General features: G+C 31.2%; 2 protein-coding genes and 1 long non-coding RNA gene across 5 annotated transcripts; all 3 read right to left on the bottom strand.

Annotated features, from left to right (window-relative positions):
* Positions 1–11,005: 11,005 nt before the first annotated feature.
* On the bottom strand, positions 11,006–15,017 carry LOC108344009 (protein DETOXIFICATION 16-like). 2 transcript variants are annotated; one of them, XM_017582471.2, is made up of 8 exons: positions 14,374–15,017; positions 13,193–13,737; positions 12,896–12,982; positions 12,726–12,782; positions 12,315–12,553; positions 11,615–11,733; positions 11,426–11,512; positions 11,006–11,203 (listed from the first exon to the last, which is right to left on the bottom strand). In XM_017582471.2, exons 1-8 carry the CDS (start codon positions 14,566–14,568, stop codon positions 11,147–11,149), a joined length of 1,386 nt encoding a protein of 461 aa, XP_017437960.1. In that variant the 5' UTR covers positions 14,569–15,017; the 3' UTR covers positions 11,006–11,146. The 2 variants fall into 2 exon arrangements, with proteins under 2 accessions (XP_017437960.1, XP_052723143.1); XM_052867183.1 differs by having other exon boundaries at positions 14,424–14,518.
* A 281-nt stretch (positions 15,018–15,298) lies between these two features.
* Positions 15,299–16,674, bottom strand: LOC128193533 (uncharacterized). The gene is made up of 3 exons (XR_008244837.1): positions 16,460–16,674; positions 15,814–15,900; positions 15,299–15,723 (listed from the first exon to the last, which is right to left on the bottom strand). It is a non-coding gene; the product is annotated as an uncharacterized LOC128193533 (long non-coding RNA).
* A 2,444-nt stretch (positions 16,675–19,118) lies between these two features.
* Positions 19,119–22,429, bottom strand: LOC108344739 (protein DETOXIFICATION 16-like). 2 transcript variants are annotated; one of them, XM_017583216.2, is made up of 9 exons: positions 22,044–22,429; positions 20,932–21,476; positions 20,720–20,806; positions 20,554–20,610; positions 20,201–20,439; positions 19,617–19,735; positions 19,420–19,506; positions 19,280–19,341; positions 19,119–19,191 (listed from the first exon to the last, which is right to left on the bottom strand). In XM_017583216.2, the coding sequence occupies exons 1-8, from the start codon at positions 22,353–22,355 to the stop codon at positions 19,282–19,284; spliced, it is 1,506 nt and encodes a 501-aa protein (XP_017438705.1). In that variant the 5' UTR covers positions 22,356–22,429; the 3' UTR covers positions 19,119–19,191; positions 19,280–19,281. The 2 variants fall into 2 exon arrangements, with proteins under 2 accessions (XP_017438705.1, XP_017438704.1); XM_017583215.2 differs by having other exon boundaries at positions 19,119–19,341.
* Positions 22,430–23,313: the final 884 nt, after the last annotated feature.

Here is a 23,313-nt window from a genome sequence, read left to right on the forward strand (position 1 = left end):
GATGGCCGTGAGACTTCTCTCTCTTAAACTTGGTGTATACGAATTTTCTTCTTTTTTAGGAAAAACTAACCAAACTCATTTTTCATAAAAGTTACATTTCCATGAGAGCTGAATAAAGGAGCTTCATACTCCCATGTTTTTCGTTTTTTTATTTATAATAAAATTTTCATATTATTGTATCGATGAGTTTTTTGAAAAAAAAGCCTCATAAAAAGAAATTATTTTCATTAGTTTTTATTTTTTTTAAAACACACCTTCCAAAATACAATTTTTTTTAACTTCGTATTTTAAAAGTTTGAATAGAAAATAAACTACACTATTAACAAGCAATCAAACATTATTTAAAAACACCGTGTTTAACCGTCAATATTTTAAGCCATAAGTGTTTTCTTAAATAAAATACACTACAAAAAGAAGGGCATTACCGAAGGCTATAATCCTTCGGTAACAGCCAGAAGCCGTCGGTAATGACTATTTACCGACGACTTAGCAACGGTCAAGAGATCGTTGGTAAATCTCTTGTCGCTAACATTTACTGACAAGCTTTCAATAGCCTTGGTAAAGCACCCTAAGACAGTTCAGAAGTGAGATTTCAATAGCCTTGGCCGAGAGGAGCAAGCAATCACTACATGACACATCTAAATTGTAGTTTTAAATAAAATAATGAGAGATTTTGATGTTACAGAAAGAGAGAGATTTTGTTTTCTTGCATAGACATGGGATGAACAAGTGGTTGAAATATGTGAGACCCTAGGTGCATGTTGGAGGGGCATGGTCTTGGCGTATGATTTTTGGGTGGAAGTTAAATGAGAAAGGAAGGAGCATAGTGGGGGGAGGGGGGCATGGTCATGGCAGGAGCATAATGAAGAAAGAAATAAAAGGCAAAGATGAGAAGAAGTGTACAATACACATTCTTATTGTTAGTGGCAACCCTAAAGCATGTACTTTATCTCCTTTTTCATTAGGTTTGTTATCAATTGTTATAGTTTTTGAAATTAGAGAACACAAAAGTGTAATCAATGTATAGGCTTTTACACAGATCAATCAGCAACAAACTAAAATAAAGCATCTACATAAGTTTCCATGCTCAATTTGTAGAATTTAATTCTCATGAAGGCTATAATAACAAAATAGACAATTCATACATGCTCAAATTGGTCAAACTACGAAATTAATTAAAAAAATTCAATTGTAATGATGAAACTGTGAACATTAGGTACCTGGAAATGATGAAATCTTGGACACTTGACTTCAACTGCAACCCTTCACCAATTGTACCTCAGCCCCAGATCAAAACACCAAAACCTTGTACAGTAATGAACAAATTACATTAGCTGGAAAACAAATTCTGCACTAGAGTAAAGAATCAAACCTTAGCTGGAAAACAAATTCTGCACTAGAAAAAGTCCCTAGTTTGGTGGTTTGATGCTCAAAAACATATGGAAGTGATTTAAACACACAACTGAATGTTCAAGCAACTTAGTTTGATGATGTTAATTGTCTTTAAACTCTAAAATGAGTTATAAACAACCTCCAACTCAAAATCACTTCTCCACTTCCATTTTAACTCAAATAGTGATGGTTTAGAAAGAAAATCTTCATATAAGGCATTAGCATCAGCATGCCATTGACATGAAGACTTTATATTAAATCCCTGCACAATGCTAGGTAAACCAAATAAGCAATGAAATGAAAAAGCATAGTTCGGTTACCTAAAACTAGTAGCATATTTTTTCTATTTTGGTTAAATTTCTAGCTTTTTTTCACCTTTCTAAATGTGCTTGCAATGTCCAGTTTGAGTTTGATCATGCTTAGTTGTTGTTTTCAAGCTTAGTTTAGTGTATTTACACTTTCTTCAGTCATTTTCATTGATAGCTAGCCGTTTGAATAATTAAAACTTAGAATGAGGTGTGTAATTGTTTAATTTGCTACATTATTAGCTGTTATAAGGTCAAATTTTGGAATCTACTATTTCTATGCCAAATAATAGCTCAAAAAACTTTGTTTTGATGATTTAAAGTTGTTGTAAAATTCTAATTTGACTTATAACCACTGTTGTGCAATTTCACTACTCAAAACCTCAATCTAGAGTTCATTTTTTCTAGTGCAAAGTTGAATCCAACTCTAATTTTTGAATTTGTGCATTTATAATTGGTTTGGGTTGTAACAAAAGCTAGGTTGTGTGATTTGAATTGAAACATGTGCAAAAGAAACGTTATACAAGTGCTAAAAGGCATTTAGAACTTGTGCAATCCAAGTAAAAGCCTCCAAACCGAAAGCCAAAATTTTTGAAAGCATGCCTCAGCCTTTTCTTAACAAAATTGGTCAAATATTTACCTACCAATTTACTCTAATCCTGTAACATTAGACGGGTGCTAATTGATGATTGACAAAGAATTTTGATATGTTGATCTGATCAAATGGGAATAGATAAAACCCAAAGTAACTACATTAATCAAGGTTTATAAAGAGGAGGACAAGGACATTCAAAGAGCTCTGACAGCTTCTATGGAAAGCATGAAAGAATCAACTGCTATGGCTGGTGTAAACAATAAAGATGATGATGTTGTAGTCAATGGGCAAAAAAACAACCTTCGCCAAGAGGCCCAGGTCAGGAGTAATATAAGGTTAATAAGAATTAGAGTTCAATTTTTGTATTCAATAATAAAAATGTGATAGGGAGGATTAGCAGGGTCAGTGAAGAGTTATGGAAAGCAATGGGAGTATGGCTTTCTTGATTACTAGCAGAGGGAGAGAAGTCTCTATGAAATACAAGTAAGCCCTGCTTCAATTCCAAACCTAATTAATTGGAAGAGGTTTTGTGAATTCAAAACCTTTAAACAAAAGCAATGATCCTAAACTAAACCACTAGAATATGAATTTTCTCTTTAGCAAAATATGTAGATAGCGAGCCATTGTTTGTGCCATTATCTACAGCTTTGCTTGTGCCATATGTCTTGAGGGAGGTTGATGAAACTTCGGGACTAAATGCAACTTCCACGGTTGTTGCATGTTTTAAAACACCGAAAATAAGCAGCAAACAAGATGAATAAGATATTAATCACTAAGGTGAAGATAGTTTGTCATTTTGGGCAGGTGTTAACTGCAAAACCAACGGCAAGTGCACCGGTCGCAGCGTAGCAAGTGATAAAAATCGTTCTCTCCCAAGGGACTTGTGCAACACATGATAATTCTTCCATTCATAAATCACTTAGACATCAAAATGTACAAAATAACACAAGAAACTCTTTTTGGTATTTTTAACAAACAGTTGGTGTGCAAGGAATTTAACATAGAGTATTTACAATTTGTCAAGACTAGAATTCATCCATTTCATTCTCATGCATTCACAAACATCTCAATTCCATCCAATATGTGTTCAATTTCGATTCTAGGTTCAATTCATATTTCTCAATACATCAAGAACCAAAATTCATGCATGGGTGATCAATCCAAAACAAGCATTAAGCATAGAAATTGAATACTAACATGAATTGGAACAACATATATCATTAACATTACAAAATACATAAGAATTTCATGTTTTACAACTAATCTCAACAAATAGGAAAAGCCCTCCATGGTGGAGAACTTAGGGTTCTACAAAATTGAAGAGATAAGGAAGAAATTGAAACCATAGAAGTGTGCATAGCCTTTCCCAAGGTTCTTTGCAGCTGCTCCATGCTCAAATTGCGCTTCCCCTTCGTATCTCCATCTCCAATTCGTGACCCATCTTCTTCCTCAACCCAAAAGGGGCAAAATCACCATTGATGAAGCTTGAAGACCCAAGGAGGAAGAAGGGTTGTTCCCACAGCTCCTAGCTCACCTCCAAGTGCTCTAGGTGAAGGAAAATACGTCTAGCTCCAGGAAGATCAAAAGCCCTTCGAGTTTTAGCCATAAATAGACCAAATTTGCCACATCAGCATTGCCACCGCTCAGCTGCACCCCAGCTGCACCCCAGCGGCAACATTCCAGAGAGCTGGCGCTCAACTGCACGCCAGCTGCACACCAGCGACAACATTCCAGAGAGCTGGCGCTCAGCTGCACAGAAACTGTACCGCTCAGCGGCAGCAAGTCGGATCAGGTGGCGCTCAGCTGCACAGAAACTGTACCGCTCAGCTACAGCAAGTCGGATCAGGTGGCGCTCAGCTGCACAGAAACTGTACCGCTCAGCTACAGCAAGTCGGATCAGGTGGCGCTCAGCTGCACGCCAGCTGCACCCCAGCCACAGCACTTTTGTTCATTATTCTTCTTTTCACACTTTTTCTTGCTTCTGTGGTTCATTGATTCTTTGGATTGGCGAATTGATCTTTCATTGTCCAAAAACATGTTCCTTTGATTTATTGTTTGTTTTCCTCCACTAGAATTGCTTCCTATTCATTTATTTCCAACACTCAAACAAAGAGATTAGAGGTAAAAACAAACAAATACTAAATAAAACACAAGAAAACTAGAAAACACACTAAACTTGAGGATAAAACACGGTAAAAGCTATGAAGGAGTTGATTTATTCACAAAATATATACACAAAAACACGTAAAATCAACCGTTATCAGCAGGCCACACAATCAACTAATTAAGGAGCTTTACACAAAATGCTCCACTAATATTTTCCATGGTAAAATGTTTAGAACAAGTTCGGAAAAAATTATAAAAGCTAAAAATTAAAGCAAAACAGTGAAAAGAAGATGAAAAATAGGAAAAATGAGGAGTGAAGAGACTTACATATCGACGCGAGAGAAGTCGAGCAGGTGTGTTGTCTTCGGTTGTTGCCTCCTCCACAAACCCCACTCCGCTCTCAACGTACTAGGAAGCCCCTGTTCACCGTTGTCACCTCCTCCACGAAGCCCTCCTGACGCAGCGACAACTACTTTGTCACGCAGCCTCTGCAACCACAGAACAAACCGCCACCGAAGAATGCTTGTGCGAAGGAGAGAGACGACGTTCGTGAATGAAACCTCGCAGATTTGGGGAATGTTGGTGAGGGTTCGATGGCTCGAAGATAGGGGACATGCTGGTGAAAAGGAGAATGCTGGTGAGGGTTCGAAGAAAGAAAAATGAACTTTGGTTCGAAAAATGAAAGTTGGTAGAGGGAAACCTAAGTCTGTTGGGGTTAATTACACCAACACCTTACCGAGAGTCATATATCCTTTGGTAAGTTAATTCACCAAAGCCAATACCGATTACCCAAAGACCTTCAGAAATAATCTTTCAGTATTAATAGTATTTGATAGAAAAATAATAATTTCTTTATTTTTTTAATCATGTATAACATATATTTATATTCATTTAAAACGTTATAAAAATGAAATGATTATTAAAAAATATTTTTTATTTTTTTTAAAAATAAGAAAAAATAGTATCAAAGATAAAAAAAATTATGTCAAGAATTTTTTTTAATTTTTTTTGGTCACACCCGCTTTTGACTTTTCTTTCCTTTTTATTTAATTTTTGAATTGAAACAGCATTTGTGAAGTGAAAAAGGCAGAAGAAGTGTTGGCCTATAAATTGCGTTGCAAATGAAATTCACAGCACGAAGGTGTGATTTCTGAGAAGTGTATCTGTTTGTGTATGAAAATGGGTGAGACTTCAAAATTCACTATCTTTTTTCTTCTTCTTCTAACGATTTAGTCTGTGGTCTCATAAATAGTATTAATGCTACGATATCCATTAATCATAGAGGGTCTGTCCGATACTCATAGGGGTCATTAATGAAATAAATATCTTCAACGATACACTCAGAATTTGTCGACTCAACACCACGCAATCCTTCCTTTCCATGTAATTCAAATCGACTAAAGATAAAACTAAATTATAAAATATAAGTGGAATGTAAATCTTATTTTATAAACTGGTGTTAGGAAATTGAGTTAGATTTAAAAAAATATTTCCTTGTAATTAATTTTTTGTTAATTAAATTTTTTAAAATGAAGATACTTCTCAAAAGTATGATTTGTTTTGATAATGTACAAACATATTGTATAAAATACATGAGAAAAAAAATAAAAGTAAAAGCTATAAAAGAAACTGAAAAAAAAATAGTATAAGAAAAAGATAACTTATTTAAGTAAATAATTGAAAATAAAGTTGTTGAAATAAATCGGAAAGGATTACAAAAAGCAGCAGAGGATGGAGGAGGATTTTCAATTTATTTTATAATATACCTCTTTTAATTTTAATGAATATTAAAATGTAAAATTAAACATCTTAAAAATAGATGAATTATGTAGAGAAACAAATTAAGATTTTTTTTTTATATTTTTGTCCTCACTTGTTATTTTTTTCCTAATTCTATAAAGTATAAAACTTATTGTATCTACTTATTTTTCATATATTATATGTTAATTAAAAACAATAAAATATCAATTTATTGTTTAGTTTCGTCTCACTTGTTCTATTCCATTTTTATAATAAAGAGAGATAACTCTCTCTTGCTCTATTTGACACTAAAATAAGAGTTTCATACTTGTCTTTTTTTATTTTAAGTTGTTACACTCACTAATTTAATTTAAGTATTCTTATATATTTTGTATGTAAATTCTTTTTGGAAAATTCTTATATTCTTGTATGAAAATTATGTTTGAAAAAAATTATATTTTTATATGAAAATTCTTTTTAAGAACATAAAATGAAATTTTGAGTATTGTATATGTTTTCCTATAGCCAATTTTTAAGTGATAAATCAGATACTTAATGAGAAGGGAGTAGTAAATTTAAGTTTATATTAAAATGTTTTATATATATTTATTTTGTTCTCTAATTAATTATCATTTACATAATATTATTTTCAAATATATATATATATATATATATATATTATATATATATATATATATGAAAATTGTAATATCTCATTTAATAATGAAATATTATAAACAACTTCAAGGAAATAAAAGCTTATTATAAAACTACAAAGCTTTCGAAATATAGAAGCTAAACTTAGTTTTCACAATCCTATATCTATATACCTGCACCAACATCTTTCAGAATACACATTGATAAAAGTGATCATCCCAAAAGAAAAACAACAAACACAAAATATAAACAAAATAGAAAGTAAGCTATTATAGTTTATAAAAGAAATAAACATATTACAATTAAACTGAAATGATTTCATCATAAGAAATGTATAATACCATAAAATTCATATTAGAAATCAAATATTATTTTACTAATTTTTTCAGTAAAATAAGATGCTATACTTAGAAATTTAAATATCTAAATAACATAATTTTATCATTTTAACTTTTATCAAAATATTATATTTTTTTAAAGTGATAGATCTCAACGAAGTCTATTACAATGAAAGAAGGACTTTCCAATGCTACTTTGTTACAAAAATACGAGTCAAAAGAAATTGAAAGGTTTAAGCAAATTAGTATTTAGCTTTATCCTCACAGTCGAATAGCTGAAGTAAATTAGTAAATATTATTGTGAATAGTTGGAAAATACTGAAATCCATATGAGGAAATCAGAAGTTAGAAAAACCTTACAATACAATTAGATTAACATAAAGAAATATCAAAAGGTTGCATTGACAAAATGCTTTTAATGTTATATGAATGTGTGCATTGATTAATGAGTTCATATTGGTTGTGATGCAACAAATATGTATTCATTTATGGCCTTTACTTTAATCAACAATGCCCAATTGCCTAATTTACACGGTAAATGATTGAAGATCACCCACAATAAAAATAAATACAAAATGAAACACAATAAATACAAATATTTATAAAAAAACCAAAATTCAAATATAAATTCTAATTTGTTTATTTATTATACTTCTGACTTAAATCTTTCACGTAATATTTTTAATTTGAGATATATTGCAAAGTTATTTGAAAATCAGTTCACCCATTTCGAATATAAGTTTGATTGAAAAGAGTTAATCTTCGTCCATAATTGATATATTTAATCTATACTTTATTTTTATCAACACACATTGTTATTTTAAATAGAATTGTATGTGAAAAAAATTCCATGAAATTTGGAATTCGTAAAACATCAATATTTTTACAATGGAGGTAATACAAATTGAGAAGATATTGTTACATATGTGATGTGACCAACTATGTCTAATTACTAAGAAAAAAAGTCTTTCTTTGTTATTGTGTATTAATTAGCATTGTCTTTTTCTCTAATTAAGATGCCCTTAATAATGTGGCAACAACTACGAAATTATGTATTGTTAAATATATTTCTATATGTTCTTTTTTTACCTCGTATTCTGAAATTTAAATATATACAAACATGTTCAACTAATTAGCAATAACACTCTTTTAATGAATATTTATGTATGAATAAGGAGATATTAGAGTGAAAAATGAAATAATTGGTGTTAATGAAAGATATGGATGATTAAAAATACGCTTAATTAATGTCATAAAAAATTCATACTCTTTTGTTTTGAAAATCGGATTTGATTGGAGAACGAGATAGCTTAAAAAGAAATTATAAAATCTACCTATGGAAAACTTATTAAAGAATAAAAATATAATTAAAAACTGGTTAAACTTGTTAGAATTGATGAAAGTTTATTTAAACTGAATCAATTAAAAAAATACTCAGTAGTATATTATTTAATAAATAAATAAAAATTAATTTAAAACATTCTTTATTTTTATTTTTCGTACATAATCACTTATATCACTATATAAAGAAAATACACTATTTGATAACTTTTCTGTATCATCTTTTAATAAAATAATTTTACTTTTTAATAAATAAAAAATAATTTATTTTCAATAAATTAAGTAATTAAATAACTTATCTTTGTTTTCAAATAACTAAATATTTTTTACTTTTAAAAATAACCACTAAATTTTTTTAATATTATTTTTTAAAAATTATATATATATTGTATTTTTTTTTATATTTTTCAATTAATTACTTATAAAAATAATAAAATTATATTACTGTAATATAATAAAAAAGTAAATACACGAAACCGTGTTTGCTGTTTAATAACAAATATTATTCAATTTTTAATTTAAATACATGTATTTAATTTATATATGTATTTTAGAAGCTAAGCTGATATTTATAATAATTTTATAATATTGGTTTTATCCAATCCAACTGAAGTTAAATTATTGGACCTGAATGAATTGGCTTAACCCCACTTTAATAAGGTAAGACACTACAAAAATTTGAAATTATCGGTAGATATGTTTAGTCGCTAATATTCAAAATATGTTGATAATTTAATTTTTTTTAAGGAAAACTGACAGACTGAAATTCATTAGTTATGTCTTTGTAAAAACTATTATAATTATTACGAAATTTGATCTTCTATAATTATTTATATTTATTGATAAATATTGGTACTCAATAGTTATTAACAAATGTTACTTTTAATAACGTTCTTATCAAATATATTTACCAACAAATCACGTGCCATCGATAATTATCCGTCGACATTTTCTCTCTGTTAAGAAAAGTGTTATCAAAATTTATTCAAATAAATTAAAAAATTTATAATTTTTTCTCCAAAAAATTCTTTCATACACCTAAATATTTTACATTGATTTGACAGTAGTTTTATTTATTTTTTATTCTCTTTTTTTGTGAAATAATATAAAAGTTTATATTTTTTGACCATTTTATTCTTATAATATGTGTCAAATAAACGTAAAAGTGTGTTATGGTATCATTATTCTTTACAAAATAAAACAGTTTACTGCAAATTTCTCTATAGTTTTTTTCTTGGTATATACTACTTGTGTAATTTGTTTCTCATTTTAAGGAAAAACTAACCAAACTCATTTTCCATAAAAACTCCTACATTTCCATAAAAGCTGAAGAAAGGAGCTTTAAAACCACCGTGTTCGATCTGCAATTTTTTTAGCCATAAGTGTTTTCGTAAATTGAATGATCACATATTTGACTTATGAACTTTCTCTGTACTTTTTGTTGTAGACTAGCCAGCCCTTTCTTTTCGACTTTTCTTTCCTTTTCATTTAATTTTTGAATTGAAGAAACATTTGTGAAGTGAAAAACAGAAGAAGTGTTGATCTATAAAATGTGTTGCAAATGAAGTTCACAGCATTAAGTTGCTATGAAAATGGGTGAGACCTCAAAATCCACTGTCTTTCTTCTTCTTCTTGTTCTCCTTTCGTCTTCAATGGTTAGCTCAGACATCATTCCAGCACTTGTTCAAAACAACCGTTTGATACTCATAATCGAAAACCTTATCCGCGGTGACTTCCTTAAGCAATTTGGCTGTGGTCTCCTAAAAAATACACCGAGTAATGCTACCATTTGCAGTGCATTAGACCGTGTTGCAGACGACATGCATTCAACACCACAAACTATCTTCAACACTACACTCGGAATTTGTGGACTCAACCCCACGCTACCCTTCCCTTGCAACTGACCCATACATATGCATGCATGGACATCCACATCCATCATCATTGTTTAGAGTAAAGGACGTGATCCTGTTACGTTGATGCATATGTATATGCATGGTGCATGCCAATGACAGAACTACATATATCTGTAATATTATAAATAAACGTCCATGTTTATGATATATTAATTAATGTCAATATATAATATATATTGCTATATATACCATTGTTCTGCTAGCTTTTAATTCTGCATGTTCTTCTCTTATATGTATTATGTATTATGTCTCTGTCTGTATACCAATGGACACAACAATATTATGTTTTTTTCTTTATTTGTTTGAAACATATATTTAAATTATTTATAAAAAGCTTGTCAACTCTTTGGAAATTTGACTCATTCATGTTTGGATGAAATGATAAATTTCATCTGCTCAAAGTTTTATAAAAGTTTGTATATATTGTTAAACTATATTCATTTCACATTGTAGAGTTCTTATAGGATTATTTTTAAACCATTTTGTAGATTTAGATACTCTATCATCTCTTTCAATGTATTGACACTTTTATCATATCTCATATAAAGACTATAAATTACCCTCTGAGATTTCAATAATGTTTAGCAGAGTCAATGAAATTAAATAACAGGAAAATGAAAAGTTTGAAAATTTTTGTTTAATGTGGACATTGTTTTTAGTGATTAATAAATGTTATTGAACATGTAAACCCTCTCTCTCATTATTTTGGAAAAATTTCTCATCAACCATTTGAGTTCCATTTTGGTGACTTAAAAGCTAATGTATATCAGCTTGGTCCCCTTTGCCTTTTACTCTTATAGCAGCCTTATTTGCCTGAAAAATCAAGATTACACTATCAGAAAAAAAAAAGTTATTCCTTGAATTTATAAAATAATTTTACATTGTCATTTAATTACAAAGAACTATTCATGCTGAAGTTATTGATTTTTATAATATTACACTATTAATTTTATAAAAATTAAAATCTTATAACATATATTATTACTAAGATTCAAATTTGAAGGCAAAACTGAGTAGAAGACAGGATAACTTTACCTCTTTCTCCCAATTGGTGTGTAAGGTGACTGCAAGAAAACACAGTACTTGTATGCTGAGTGCAAGTACAATCCCTAACAAGAGCCCCTTTTAGGTTTTAAACCAATATCAATTTAAAAGCATTAGGTCCAATTGAACAAGTTTAATACTATGAAATATGGTACAAGATGTGGGTTAAATCTTACTTACCACTCCCTTCATGTGGAGGACAAAAGCTAAAAGGATTGAAAAGGGAACTCCAACAAGATAATATGATCCAAGATTGACAAATGCACCAAGCTTCTGCCAGCCACATCCTCTGGCTATACCTTTTAATTTCACAACCCAAAGAATTAGCCATGGGCAAGTTCATGCAAGGATTTAACATAAAGTCTGCAGGTCAATGGCATGCTGATGCTAATGCCTCTTTTTTTAGGCCATTGATAAAGGGGAATTCATTTTCCACCTCCTAATTCTCGGTAAAACAGTCTTCAGAAATCATGCACAAGAGATAATTTTGATCCAAACTTTGATAGAATATTTGTTTGCTGTTTATCTCTGACGTTTATCCTTTAGATAACAGCTGAGGCACTAAAAGGAGATTCCATGTTTAATGACTAAGATTGGAGAGAAGTTGTATTGAGATTTGAGAAGAATGGCATGAAACATTAAGGCAGCTGATTACATGATACTAGACATATTACGTTTTATCTGTTGAGACTATTTAGACTTAGTTCCTCTTATGCTTTTAGTGTCGTTTTCTTATCAGAATTGAATTTTCTGTTAGTAATTCACTTAACAATGATGATTACCGAATTCCAACTTCACTTCTAAATGGAGAATAGTGCTAAAAGAAACTTCAGAATTGCATCTAAGTTGACTTAAAATCCATGGTGTTTTTATTGAATACCTGAGAATGCTGTTTGAATTGAATCTACAAAGACAAGGCTTGCAAGAATTGGTGTCATGGATTCCACATAACTGACTAGTTCAGGTACATTGGTAAAAATTCGGCCCCAGAAGTTCCTTGTCAGCATAAGGAGAGTAAATTCTAAGGCACCACTGATAAAGGACATTGATAAGGTTACTTTAACAGCTAAAAATGCAGATTTTGGACAGCCAGCCCCTAGTTCATTAGAGATCCTTGTACTGTTGAATGGAAATAAAATGTAATGAGTCTGGTTAAACCAAATATATATTAAAAAATAACTGAGAGATACACTTTGGTGATAGAGTTAGCTATGCCGTTGGAATAGCAGGCACATTTTTTGATCATGAATCGTCTTCATTATAATTTTTTTATTAAGCATGAAAGACTAACCTTGCAGCTGCACCAATTCCAAAGGGTATCATCCAAAAGAGCCCAGATGTTTGAAAACTGGGGATAATTAAGAAAAGTACAATCAATCATTGACAGAAACACATGAAAAAAGGTGCATTCAAACTATCAATACAATATCACATCCCTAAACTCTTAACTCAAGAACTAACCATATAGAAAGTACTGAAGTTTGCAATGTTGGATTAGTAAGAGCACCAGATAGGAGTACCATCAGTTCAAAAGTCCAGGTCTCTAGGCTGTCACAAGATAGTACCACAGAGGAGCAATTAGAAACTTCTTATAAACATTGGTTACTCATATATTATGAGTCACAAGGAATAGAAGTGATATTTTTTAAGGCATTATATATTTGATGATGGAGAAGATCATTATTAACTAGTTTGATTGCAAGTTGCTATACATTTATGGAAGTCAATTTTTGTTGAAAGAGGGATATCAAATCATACCAGACCATGAGTGTTGAGGGAAAGGCAAGCCTGAGAAATTGAGGAATATTATGCAAGGATTTCCTTGAGAAGCCAGTCCAAGTGGTTTTGCAGGAAGAGGAGAGGCTGATGTAAAGTGCTAGTAGCATTGTGTTCAGCCAATTTGAAATGCAAAATGCAATGGCAGCTCCCTTGATGCCATGTCTAAGTTTAAGAATGAAAAGCCAAGAGAGAAGGACATGTGTTAAGGTAGTGAATCCAGAAGCTAGCACCATAGGAAGGACAATGTTCTGTGTTTGTAGGAATTTAACAAAGCACCGAAGAAGAGCATTGGCTGAAAGGCTTGGAATCAAGTATCTGGCATATAGTTGAGCATGTGCAGCAATTCTTTTATCTTGATGCAGAACAACCAGAATAGGCCTCAAATATGCCCAAATGATGGACATTGGTATAGTTGCAAGCATGGTAACCACTATGGCTCTCTGCATGTGTATGCCAACCATATCATACTGCTTTGCGCCATATGATTGACCACAAAATGTGTCCAGTGCACTTGACATGCCTATCTAAATAACCAATCAACATAAGCAACAGATATTGATTTTTTGCATGGAGTAATGCAGATCCAAAAACAACTTTTTGGAGCAAACATATATAAATATATAAAATACATTTGAAGATACGATGGAACACAAACATATTTCTATTTATGGAAGGTATAAAATAAAACAGAACACGACATTTCTATATTTTTTATCCATGTCCATCATTAAACTATGTTCTGTTCAACAAGGCAACTTTGAGAACAAATTGCACATTCCAAGAAATTTCCCTTCAATATATATATATATATATATATATATATATATATATATATATATATATATATATATATATATAAAGTTGTAACCATCATTTACTCAACTCAATTAATAGAGCATTGTTAATTGTATTATACATTTAAAAATTCCACTCTATCACAAATAAATAGTTAGAACTATAAACATAAAACTAACACATAATTTATGGTCATTGGAGTACAGAACCATGTTATTCTTTCTTAATCTGTGTTCCTGGTCTGCACATAGGCTACACAGATCTTAAGAGGTATAAAGTATGCATGTTGAAATTAATAATTAAAACCATACTGAAAAATGTTAACAACTGAAAAATGTTAACAACTGAAAATGATGTGAACATACCAAGATACTGAAACCAGTTACATTTACAAATGAAGCAGCCAAAGAAGCACCTGCTAGAAGAAACTCATCCAAATGACCAACAAACATGAGAGAGATCATCTGCAAACTGTACTGAAACACGCACACAAACACCATTGGACCTGCCAGCCACAGTTGCTTCTTTGCTTCTTCTACAGTCTCCTTCCATATGGCCATTTGTGGCCACTCTTTCCCTCTTGATGAACTCTCTCAGACACCAACAAAGATCTCCAAAACTTATACAAAAATGGTGAGGAGCTCTTAGTGAGGAAATAGGCCTTCCAATATTATATGATCGTGGTCAACTTGAAAGGATAAAAGATACACAAAGTGGAACTATTTTTTAATGCAAGTAGTGTTATGGGGAAACATTTACCTAACAACATTTTTTTTTATGATAAAATATTACATTTAGATAATAATGAAATATATGAATAAAATAAAGTAGACTCACTTTGTCTTCTCTGCCTCATACCTATTTCCTCCATTCATACACTCCCTTTTTAACTCCTGAAGATAACTAAAACGTTTTCAACTTATTCTTAGATACTGACATCATTATTATTTTAAAAAAGCTATCACTCACAAACCATTAACACATGATCTAGAAACCTCTTCATGCATGCCTTGTACTGATGAGAACATACCCACTGCCATTCGCTGGCTATTCTGATTCTCATACCATTAATGTAATATACTATTTTAATAGTATAAAACTATCAAAATGAAACGTTCCATAGATACTAAAAGAACAACTAATAAAAACAAACCTTCTTTAAAGAGATCTACTTAAAAAAGGATTTATATTTTAATACATAAGGCTCTTTTAGATTAATATTTGGAAATACATCTGAGAAATTTGAACTAATAGTTTTGAATATATAAATATATATATTCACCAGCCACATATAAATATAATAACTCTGAAGGAACCTAATATTAGTTTATGTATGTAATAGTTAGAAAATTTGACCTGGACCCTGATTCAATCGAGAAGCAATAATATAAGTAGTCTGAACTATTAGAATAAACATGCATGGGCTGAATGCATTGACTTTAGACAGTCTTTTTTGTAGTTTATAAGCCAAAACCATCGAATAATAGTGATGCAGAACATGATGACTAAACATGTTTATTAACATTAATATCTAATGATTGGTTACTAATGCTTTTAAAAGAAAATTCAAATTGTGTTTATTGCTATAAGTGTAAAAGTTTTTCATCATTACTAAACTCAAACTAAGTCTCATTCTCTAAAGTATCTTTTGCTCCTTCTACACCTTCTCTAGGAGGGACTCTGCTACTTTTGACTCTCCTTGCTGGTTTAGTTGCCTGAACAAGGAAAAAAAAATGCAAATAGTGAATAGTAAAATGTTGACACTGTCATTTGTACAGAAAAATGATCTGAAATAGGTGCCTTACTTCTTTCTCCCAGCTAGTTCTGATAGTAATGACAGCAAAAAATTTCACTTGCACCATGAATGCAGAAACAATCCCCAACCAAAGACCCTATTTCAAGTTATGCATGCATTAGGAAAATTTATCTGAAGAGTATGGCAAGTCAAAATAACTATAAAGACTACTGATAAATTATGTATAATATATAAACCTTCCCTTTCATGTGATAACAAAACCTAACACCACTGCAGAAGGAACTCCCACAAAATAAAATGATCCAAGATTCACAATTGCACTGCCAACCAGAGAACCCCTTGCAATGCCTTGTTTTCCAACATTAAAGTGACTGATTATTTAATACGTAACCAAAAATGGATGTTCTGAAACAGTGGATTTATGTGCCTCCTAGCCAATTAAGAAACCCTGTATTGCATGGAAATGAAAATTTTGACTCACAGTCTCGTTTTGTGTGACTAAAATATTCTTATCAACTACACTACATTGCTACAACTATATATCTACAAGGGAATTTGTTTCTTCATGATAATATTATTGGGGGAAAAATAGTTAATAGTTGCTCAACTAATGTAAGACAAAATAGTCCAATAGTGACAGAAAATAAGATGGAGGGAATACATGAAAGGATTACGTAAGAAGTTCACATGGATACCTGAAAGAACACTTTGAATCCCATCAAGGAAGCTGCAGATAGCAAGAATAGGCATTGTGACTGTTACATAATCTACTACACCTTGTGTTTCACTACTAGAAAGATTTCCCCATATTTTTCTAAGCAGGATCATGAGTAAACCTCAGAAAGGACCAAGAGAGCAACTCTAACTGCAAGACTTATTAATTGTAAGGAATTCTGGGATATTTGGCAAGGCCTTCTTTGTGAAGCCAGTTCTAGATTTTGCACATGACGAAGAAAACTTCACTTTTATTTTGAATTTCCAAAATTAAAAAAAAAATATCCAAATTAAAATCTGACCAAATTCAATAAACTAAATTAAATTTAAAATTAAAAAAATGTAACGTTTGATTTAAAAAAGAAAATCATTTAAATAGACTTAAAGTAATATAGATTTAGATTATTATAGATTGAATTTCTTAATTTGGATATTTATTTATTTCCATTTATGGACTACCGATGCATGTGTATCATGTATATGTATATTATCATTTACATGATGTACATCAATGGATTCGTCTCCTATGAAAGGAGGTTGTAAATGTTCGACACTTGTTCTATTCTTTTGATTCAAAATAAAATACAATAATGTATAATATAATATAAAAATACATATTCAAATTTGTAATATAAAATATATTTCCAAATTTTAGAATTATAAAATTCGTTTTTAGATTGTGTAATTCACAAATATATTTAAAATTACACAATTTGAATTATTAAAAAATACTACAAATGAAATAATAAAATTTATAACATAAAATAGTTAACAAAATAGTGTTGAAATTTCAAAATATGATTAATAATTTATATATAAATATAGAAATCCTCATTATTTATTTTATAGTTATAATCTATTAAATATCATGTGTGCAAAGACAACTAGAGTTGTCAACTTGATCGATAGCTGATGGGTTAGCCTGATTCACCTTTGAATAAACTCTCTTTTAGGAATTGAGAGGAAAAAAAACACTCAGCCTCCAAAGCCCTTCTTAAGTGGGTTAGGATCAGAGTTAAGATTATTTGACTCTACTAGAAAGACTTTAAGTAACTCTTGGAAACAATACTTTTAACTTCAAATATATATCAAGTCGGACAAGTCTAGGCAGAAGGTTGAAACCGACTTTATCAGACCAAGGGTCAACACAGGCTTACCCAGGCTAAAGATTGACATTGGGAAAACCAGACTATAGGTCGAGAATGGTCGAATTGAGTTGAAGGTTGGGATAGGCTGGTGGGGCGAAAGGTTGAGACCAATCGTCTTGAGTCAAAGGTTGAAACGAACAGACCCAGACTGAAAATTGAGACAAGATGGCCTAGGTTGAGACGGATTGATCAAAGTCAATGGTCTAGATAGGCCGACCCAAACAGTAGGTAGAGATGGGTCTGTTCGGGCCAAATGTTGAGACAGGCTAACCTAGACCGATAGTTGAGAAGGATCGACCCGAATCGTAAGTAGAGACGGGTCAAACGAACAAAAGTAGAAACGGGTAAACTTGGGTCAAAATCAACACGGGCTCAACCAAAATTTAACTGATACCTTGATTGAAATTCGGCTGAGTCAATCTATTTTTCTATAGTTTGTGAGATGTATCGAAATAGTTTTAGTTTTAAATTAATCATGTGATGTATTGCAGTCATATTGTTATACCTTCCAATTTTGAAACTTGGCTTGATATGCATATATAATTACTCCTCACATGAAAATACTTCTTAAATTTAGAGTTTATTTGGAATGTCAAATATCAATTGTTTATATCGTAAGTTGCTTCTTCATTATCCTTGTACAAAATTTGAATTTGTGTATAAAATATGAAGTGAAAAATACTTAAATGTTGATGTCTTTGTGTAATTTTAATTCAAGTGTCTATACTTCGTTTTTAATTCTTATAAAGACTCTATCCTTGAGAAAATTAAGAAATCGCATTCAAAATGTTGAATGAATATAAAATCTTTTATAGTTACACTTACACAATATTCTTTAACTACAGAATTGGAGCAGAAGTCATTTTTAGGTTGGGTATAAACTTTGAATGACATTTCTCATGCAAAAAATACCATCTTATTGGCTCTCTGTATAATAATGCAGTTTTTATTAAAAGTCAATTATTAACTAAAAAATTTAATTACTCAGTTATCTTTTTGTTTATCTCCACTAATATTAATTATAACAACTTTTTTAACATACAATTATCTATATGTAAATCTCCTTTAATTAATTTAGACTTATTGAGAAAATTTATTATCTCAATAGAATTTCCTGCTACATTTGTAAGACTGAAAGTAAAAACAAGTAAATAGATTTGAGGAACATCATGGGACAATGATAGAAAAGAGATGTTGATTAAACAGAACATCTAGAGAATGAGGAGAAATCATAGTTACTAAAACTTTCATAAGGGAAATAATGTGTTGACTTTGAGTAGAAGAAAAAACTTTATTGAGAATCAATAAGCAACAGAAAAAATAATTCTCTTGGTTTTGACCAATGGCAAATTAAAGTAATTTTTATGAAATATTGAAAAATGATAAAAAAAATCTACAAGTGGTAAATAATAACCTTAGAAAATGATTTCTCTAATTAGCATCAAAACATCCCAATACTAATACATAGAAAAACAAAATTAAAACCACATTATTTATTTCTAGTGACCAACTGCATCATCTATTATCTTTCAACAATACATAATAAAATTGTCCCTAAAGTTTTCCTGCCAAAAGAAGAATGACAAAACTTATATTGCTTTAATTTCACTCACTAGAATTAACTAAGAATGTGCAACTGCAAAGATATTACACCTTCATGAGACTAAGCTTTCTGCTGTTACTGAATTATAGACTCTATCTGTTGCTTTCTTTGCCTGTATGAGTTAAAAACAGAGGCATGTCAGTACTGAAAGGACCAAAGCAAATGTAAAATAAGAAATGAAAAGTTTCACCTGTTGCTCCCAATCAGTACGAATGGTAATGATCATTAAAGAACAAACTTGAACAATTAGAGCACATATGATTCCTAGCCAGAGCCCCTACACGAAGAAATTAGCATGGAAAACCATAATCAGGTAATTGCAATGTAAAATTGATCATCACCTATTAACATGAAGGTTATGGTAGAAAAGGATGAACTTTTGTTTACCTTCCCACCAATATGCAATACAAAAGCTAACACAATAGCTGATGGAATTCCAACCAAATAGTATGACCCCAGATTCACAAATGCACCAATTTTCTGCCATCCACACCCTCTAGCAGTGCCTGAATTATCATTGACAAAGTGAAGAAAGATGATCATACATCATCTAATTTATTCTTGATTGATGTGCAATAAGTAAACTGTGAGTTCTACAGAAAATTGGCCACAAAATGAACCAATCCTGTTTTAAGTTCCTATCTCTTAAATTTAAGCAATCTGCAATATTAAAGTTTAAAACTAAAGAAAAGAAAATCAAGTCTTATAATTGTCAGACTGAAAGCTTTAAATTAATTTACTTATCTGTAATTTATTTGAACTGCGCACACAAGTTCCTTTCCAGATATTAACTCAGTAATCAGATGTCAATTGAGTGTTGTGTTGGCTAACATTTAAGTGCAACTTTATACTTTTTTTAGCATTTTTTGAATGAGATGTATTGGGAGTTTTCATATGCCTTTCAGCCTATACCAGTGTTTTTGAGTCATAGGTATACTTCAGACAAATAAAAGTAATGGTGAAAGAAAAACCTGAAAGAACACATTGGAGTCCATCCAGAAAGTTGGATGCTGCCAGAATTGGAAACATAATTGCTACATATTCGACCACTTCTACTTCATTGCTATATGCATAGCCCCATATGTTGCGTATAAGTATCATCACTGTTCCCACTAAGATGCCCTGAATAATGGCTATTGCTAAGACAACATGAACTGCTAAGCGTGCAATCCATGGACGACCAGCTCCAAGTTCATTTGAGACACGAATGCTGCAAGAACCATGCAATGATTGATAAAGAAAGAAAAATATTTCAAAAAGAAAATTGAGAAGAGAACAGAATGTCTGACAGATGCATGCTTGAGTGAATTTCAGAAGTACCAACCTTACTGCTCCACTGAGTCCAAAGGGAATCATCCAAACAGTTGCAGAACTGTTCAAGCTAGCAAAACAAATCCAAGTGTGCAATAATGTCAAGTGTCATGTAATACTTATGAAAATAATCAAGCATATGTAACAAATGCGAAAAACATCTCAAGTATGAAACCAACCAGATGGAAAGAACTGATGTTTCCAACTTTGGATTTGGAAGAAGACCAGAAAGGAGAACCATCAATTCAAACGACCACATTTCCAAGCTGCTCACCATAATAATGGTAAAAATTTTTGAAAACAGCATTAGGATCTCAAGAAGAATTGAAAGTGCAAGGTTAAAAAGTTTATTGTAAGAGGTGTTATTAACTTCTTAAGAGAATGCAATTACCAAACCATAACAGCTGAAGGAATGGCAAGCCTAAAAAATGTGGGAATGTTATGCAATGCCTCTTTGGAAAAGCCTTTCCAAGTTTTTGCACATGAAGGAGAAAACTTGATATAGAGTGTGAGCATAGTAACATTCAACCAATAAGATATGGAATTTGCTACAGCAGCTCCTTTGCTTCCCAGTCCTGATTTGAACACCAGAATCCAACATATAAGTACATGCAGTAATGTGGTAATTCCGGAGCTGCACATCATTGGATATACAATATTCTGTGTTTGCAAGAATCTGTTGAGGCATTGTATAAGACCATAGGCAAAAACGGTTGGAAGCATACAAGTAGCATAGCTCCCAGCTGCTGCAGCTATTTCAGGATCCTGACCAAAGAAAATCAGAATGGATCTTGTGTTTGCCCAAATAACTGCAAGTGGGATGCTGACAGTCATGAGAATGAACATGGCTCTCTGCATGTGTATGCCTAACATGTGGTACTGCTTTGCTCCATATGACTGGCCACAAAAAGTGTCCAATGCACTTGCCATTCCTTGCTATTTCAACCAAAAACCAAATAGAAAAGAAAAACCATGATGTGTTATCCTGGACAATATATGTTGCAATGTAAACCACAGACCAATCACTATTTTCTGCTTAAATGATCAGCTCAATTGTTTTGGACAAATAATGTTGAATTTTTCATCCATATCTAATCCTATTTTAAGCAATAGAATATATAAAACTATGGAAGAATGGAACATTTGTAGTCCCCTAACAACTTAAACTCTTGAATTGTTAATTCATGGCAGAGTATCAAAGCCTCTCAGATCAAGTGGTCTGGAATTTGGTCCTCGTATAATTTTTGGAATGAAAGTGAAGAACTAGCTCTCAGAACTCTACTTTTAACTCTCAATTATCAACATTCACTCTGCATCCCAGAAGTCAAAAGGTAATGAATGATGAGCAATTTATTTTGAACTAATAATGTTGACTTTCCCTGCCATTTCCAACCCTAGCAAAACTTCCCAAGTTTTAGATATGTACTATAAAACCATTTAAGTTTAAAACTTGTGGAATCATTGAAAAAGTACACGGTATGAAGGAAAACAGAAGTAACATACCAACAAACTGAAACCTGTGACAGAGGCAAAAGAAGTGGCCATGGAAGCACCAGAGAGAGCCAACTCACCAAGATGCCCCACAAACATAACAGATATAAGATTAAGGCCAAAATTCAAAAGGGTCACTGTTATCAAAGGCCCTGCAAGCCATAACTGCCTTTTCACTTCTTCAACAACATCACTTCTTTCAGTTCTCTTCCAACTGCTCTGCTTTTCCTTTACCACCAATCCATCACCCTGCCCTGATGAATATGAGTGCTGAATCAATGGAGACTGAAGATATCCACTTTGGCTTTGGTCTTCTCTCTCCATTTCTCTTCTCTTTTGCTACTCAACACACACAGAACACAGACAGATGAATGTTGGATACTGCTTATTGCATGGTATAAATAGATTATAAAGGCAGCACATTGCAGGGTTTTTTAATAATAAAATCATATAAAAGAAAGGGTAGAATTTGAGAAATAATGATAAATAAGTGATAAAATATGATTAAATCTTAATTGATAGTAAGTAATTTCCTAAAACAATAATTATATAAACTATTTTCATTAATATCAATAAATTATTTTATTTATTTCTTATCATATAAAACATCAGGGTTATTGCATTCAGTTAGGAGTTATTATAATTAAAACTTCAGCAGTGTTCATTTCAACATACTGTTAACACTCAGTACTGAAGGAGATTCTGTACTATTAAAGCACTAAAAATAGTGTTATACTATTAAAACATTAGATCTGTCTTTTTTTTTCTTTAACCAGTGAAAAATAACTTCCAACCTGTTTAACTGTGTCATTATTCTAATTATTATTATGTATGAAATATTAAAACGTGATGAGTCATGATTATGATTTATGAAGTTGACTTGTTTGGTATGAATTTTAGAAAGAGAAGAGAATTGGTGCACGTCTAAGACAAACAGAGATGTGATGTGCGAAACACAGCTTTTGCTAAGTTACTCTAAAGAAAAATAATAGCCTAAAAAGTAATAACGAAAAATGTAAGTAAGAAAGTATTTTTTAAAATTACTCTCTTGGAAATCTTATGTTGATAAGAAATAAGATTAATATTCATGTATAATTGATGACATCTTTTATTTTATAATTTATTGAGGGTTGAGGAAATTTATTAAAAAAATATAATTTCAATTAAATCTAAATCCAATCATAAAAAGAATTGATATAACTGTGTATTTAAAATATTACAATATTAGTTAATAAATCTTTCACGTTTATTTAGTACTATGTTTTTTATTTTTATCTAATAT

Source organism: Vigna angularis, chromosome 8 (assembly GCF_016808095.1).
Source record: "Vigna angularis cultivar LongXiaoDou No.4 chromosome 8, ASM1680809v1, whole genome shotgun sequence".
NCBI lineage: Eukaryota > Viridiplantae > Streptophyta > Magnoliopsida > Fabales > Fabaceae > Vigna > Vigna angularis.